At 52.0% G+C, this 4736-nt stretch overlaps 1 protein-coding gene across 1 annotated transcript in view; it reads right to left on the reverse strand.

Annotated features, from left to right (window-relative positions):
- Positions 1-4730, reverse strand: part of GDF11 (growth differentiation factor 11) — a 9479-nt gene extending 4749 nt beyond the window's left edge. Inside the window, exon 1 of the mRNA XM_011375875.2 lies at positions 4422-4730. Coding sequence (XP_011374177.2) covers positions 4422-4434 — 13 coding nt within the window. The 5' untranslated portion in view covers positions 4435-4730. The remainder of the gene's footprint in view (positions 1-4421) is intronic.
- Between the last annotated feature and the right edge of the window lie 6 nt (positions 4731-4736).

Genomic DNA, 4736 nt, shown 5'->3' on the forward strand with positions numbered 1-4736 from the left:
CCCCCCTCCGCCCCAAACAGATGGCCTTAGAGAGTGGATAACCCAGGGTCCACATAGGGAGCATGGGCTAAATATATTCCATGAAGTAAACCTGAATTCAAACCTAGGCTTTTCGCATCATTCTCACTAGAAATAACACACCCAGGAGAATGGAACTCTTCAAGCACTGTGTGCATTTGACTCCCCATTCTATTGACGTGAGAAGGAGTTTCCGGAACTCAGCTGCTTCCTCCTCATCACCATTACTGCCTCAGATTTTGAGGAAGGGAAAATCTTCCTTTATGTTGTTGCCTCCTACTTGCCCAAAGGACCAGAAATAATATTTAGATCTACTATAATCAGTCTTCTTTTCTACCCTGAGCTTCCTGTGGTTTCTCAGTCCACTGCCAGTAAGACTTTACATTTTGGCCCATTTCCCCTTGTTTCGAACCATAAATTGGCCCTTGTTGAGTCTAAAGGATGATTCTCATTATCTGCCTCTACCTCCATTGCAGCTCTTCTCAGTCCCCCTCTCTAATCTCTTAAATCAGTTGGAAATGCCTTAAATCATGTTTCTTCTGGACAGGAATAGCTATTCTCACTCTAAATGGACTGAGAGAGGAAGAAAGGAATTAACTTCCATAGCCATGTAAGTATGATGTGGAAGTTCAAGCCCTTATGTATTATGTCCAGGTCTCAGAGTTCTGTGTAATCATGGAGGAGTTGACATCTGTGGTTTCTCATCAGCACTTCCCCACTCCAACGCCAAGAGAAGGATCCTCCAAATGAGATGTGGACAAAAGTGCTTAATAATCTTCATATATTCAGGGTATGAGACAAAGTTTCCCTGCAGCTTCTTTTTCCTTGGTTCTTCTCTGAGATCCAGGACACTGGTTGCCCTTCCAGTTATCCTGCTGGAGCTGCAGTGATGGTGCAGTGAGGTAGGTAGGGTTTATGGAGTGGAGATTCAAAGATCAGGAGAGTAGCTGGGGCAGGGATGCTGCTGGTAAGATGAGGAGTGACAATAATCCAAATAGCATACTATGCCTAACTTCAGCATAGAGATTGTCTTATTTTTCTGCCTGTCTTTACCATTAGGTACTAATTTCCTAAGTGTGGGCAGTATTGATACTGTGTGTTTTGCTCACCATTGTAGCTTTAGTGCCTCCCATAGTACCAGGCCGTACTCAATAAATGCATGCCGAATCAACTTCCCTAAACTTCTAGTCTTAAATTATACAGGCCAATGCCTAAAAGTTCTTCCTGTCATATAAACACTGTTTTTTGACTACAACTGAAGTGAGTTTAATCACAGCCTTATTCCTCATTAACCAGCATCTAACCTTACCCACCAAACTTCTCAGTGATAACAGATAATAATCCTTGCTTCATAGGAGTGCTGAGCATTAAATAATGTGAAAGTAGTTGGAGCTTCTCAATAAATGTTGGTTTGTTATTAGTTTTCTAAGCTCTAAATATACTCTCCTACCTAAGCTGACCCAAAGCTTAGAGATGGGGGACTAGGCACCGGGGCCCCATCCCTCTAAGTCTTTGGTTCCTTTAGGCAGAGTCCCCCATCCCTACCCCAGGGTATCACCATACACTTCTCCCCCAGTGAATGTGGGGACAGTCAGTTACTATAAGGGGACAGGACAAAGACAACATATGGAGAAAGGAAAGGGAAAGAAGGGAAGAGACAGACGAGATGGTGAAGGAGATAATAGAAAAGACTTAGGTAAGAAGGTAGGTTAAAAGAGATAGGCAGAGAAATGGAGAAAAGAGGGGAAGGTCACGGTAGGGGAAGAAGAAATAAGTTTGGAGTTTGGAGAATTCTGGGAGAGAAGGGGGGATTCAAAAGGAGTGGTTGGAGGTTAAGCAAAAGGAGGGTGATAGCTAAATCTAGTGGGGTAAAGAGAAAGGACAGAAGGATACAGAAGGAGGAACAAAGGAGAAGCAGGTAGAGCCACAGAGGGAAACAAGGGGCTTGAGAGAGTCCCTAACACACACATAGGCCCAGCTCCCAAGGGGAGGGGTAGGAGCCACATCTGTGTTGGATTGATTGGGTTGGTGGCAGGCAGCAGGTCAGGTTTAGTAGGCGGCGCTGGTCTGGAGAGAGGTCATTGCACTATTTTCAGCAAAAGCCCAACCCCCTCCTTGTTCACCACCTCCCCCTTCCCTCCACCCCCATACACACTCTCCTTACCCTGGCTGGAAGGCCTAGGGGCAGGAGGTTGGGCTGAGAGGACAGGGGCCTCTTGGTGTAGGGAGGAGAGAGAAACTGAGGGGCTGGGCTTGGCTCCCAGAAGGGCAAGGGGGCTGGGTTCCCAGGATGAAGGCTGGGGTGGGAGAGCCTGAGAGGGTGGAGGGAACTAGGGCAGGCACAGCAGCCTAGGAGATGTGGGGGCTGGGGTCCAGGGTTGAGGGCTGGGGGGAAGGGAAGAAGGGGGAGGGGAGCGGAGGCCATCTCTGCTGACAAACACCTCCCCCGATTAGCAGAGCACAAGTCTCTTATTAAAGCGGGTCCCTGGGGATTAGACTATAAAAGTCTCTTTTTCCTTTTCCCCTCTCTCCCTCCCCTCCCCTCCGCTCCCCCTCCCTCTCTTAAGAGCTCAGCTTGGCTCTTAAAGGGGACGTACAATACCTGGCCGGAGACCCAGTCCCTAGTTATCCAAGTGCAGGGGTGGCATGAGGGCGGAAGTTGGGGTGGAACCCCACTTGCTGGTGTCCTTCCCCCAACCCCCCAGCCTAACCTACACTTCCCAATCCAAGCATGCAGAGTCTGTTCACTTCCCGCATCCCCATTATCAGGCTAACTACCAGGCTCAGGCCCCTTGGTCAAGGGATGCTGGGTATAGAAAGGGGTAAGGGGAAGCCCACAGCTCCCACAGCTCTGTCACTACCTGGAAGTCCGCGCACACACACCACAGAGACCAGAGGATCTTTTCCCTCTGTACCCTTCATCTTCTGGCAGTCTTCAGAATTCCTCTACAACTCTGTTTCACAAATCCCCACCCCCATCCCTGCCCTCAGTCAATCTCAGACTGACCCGAGCATCTACAAAGCAGAAGCCTTAAGAACAGAAGGAAGACTGAGGAACCCAAGACCAGATCCTAGGCCTTCACCTCCATGCCACCCCCGGGGTTAGTTTCCTAGTCCTTTGAGTTTTCTTTCCAGCCCTGACCAAGTACTGTAGAGTTAGGATCTGCAAAAAAACTGGTGGCAGTAGAGGCTCTCCGCCTTCCAGATGCACACCTGGGTGCTTCAGCCTCCTATAGGGATGGGCCACTAGGACTCCCCTCGGCCACCAGCTTTTTATGACCCATCTGCCAATAAACCAGTTTCCCCCCTCTTCTGTTCACAGCCATAAAGCCAAACAGTTGTGTGTGCATGTGTGTGTGGGGGGTGACTTTGCCAAATCACTAGGGAATGAGAGGGCCTGTTTCCCTGGAGTTTGGGGAGGGGGTGCAACCTCAGTGGGGGAGGGGAAAAAGTCATCTGACCCTAGGGAGAGCTTGGGAGTTTGGGGGAGTTGAGGGGAGTGTTGGCCTGGATTTTCCAGGCCATAAAATTTCAAAGCAGCTCAAGTCTATTAACATGTTCATCTTCCGTTTGGCCAGAGGCTTGGATGCCGGGGTTCCTCCTCCCTCTCCATCTATTACATTATTTTTCTCCCTAGGTCTTCCTTCCTCTCCTCAAGTCCGGGTGCGGGTAGGGGTTGGTGAATAAGGGATGGAACACTAAGGTTTGAACAACCAAACCGGTACCCCAGCGTAATGGAGTTAAGATCTCTGAGCTTGGTCTATATCGAGAAGGCATAGCTTTTCCACCCCTTAGGGAGACGGGGTGTCAGAAGGGCTCCGGATAGAATGTGTGCCAGCTAGACTCTCCGCCGGGAGAGATACAGGGATCTCATTCCTGGGAGAGGGAGAGGAGCATTCAGTTCCCTGCAGCCGGGTGGGCGCGTTGCGAACGAAGCCCAAGGTGCAAAGGGTGGAGAGTTGGTACCAGGGGTATTGGGAGGCAGAGATCACTGCAGCCCTGCCGGAACTGCAGGGGTCCCGAAGCCTCCCGATTCTATTCTCCAGCCTCTTCGTCATGGCACTTCAGTTGCTGCCTCTTCCCCTCCTCTGCTGGTGGGCCCCGGCTTCCCCAGACTCCCCCAAACACGGGTCTTTTTCTCACTCCCGGGTGGGTGGAAGTCCTCCCAATCCTCTGTTTGCCCACTCCACCTCCGGGTACGAGGCGTGCACACAACTCCGCATCCCATCTCCACCGCTCGAAAAACTTCTATGGATTAGCCCCCGCCCCTAAATCCGTCAAGTTTTCGCAGAAAAGGCTTCTGGGCCGGAGCACCCGGGACCGCCCCGCTTCGGAGCCGGAGGCGCTTACTTTCCCGGAGCCCAAGCCAGCACCCCACCACTCGCGCCCTGCCGTCCACTTACTCTCCTGGGCCATGCTAATGACAGTTTCGGTAGTGGCGTGGTACTCGTCCTCCTCCAGGAAGTCTTCGGGCTGCAGCGCGTCGCCCTGGAAGTCGTGCAGGTCCAGGATCTGCTGCAGCGGCGGCGCCTTGGGCAGCAGCTGCTTCACCACCTCGCGGCTAATGTTGGGCGCCTCCTTGAGCCTCAGTTTGCTCAGGATCTGCGACTTGATGCTCTCCAGGCGCAGCTCGCGGCTGTGCTGCCGCCACACGCACACGGGGCAGCCGTCGGGCTCGGGCGCCACGGACGGGGCTGGCCGGCTGGAGCGCTCCCCCC

The sequence above is a fragment of the Pteropus vampyrus genome, unplaced genomic scaffold, assembly GCF_000151845.1.
Source record: "Pteropus vampyrus isolate Shadow unplaced genomic scaffold, Pvam_2.0 Scaffold276, whole genome shotgun sequence".
Lineage (NCBI taxonomy): Eukaryota > Metazoa > Chordata > Mammalia > Chiroptera > Pteropodidae > Pteropus > Pteropus vampyrus.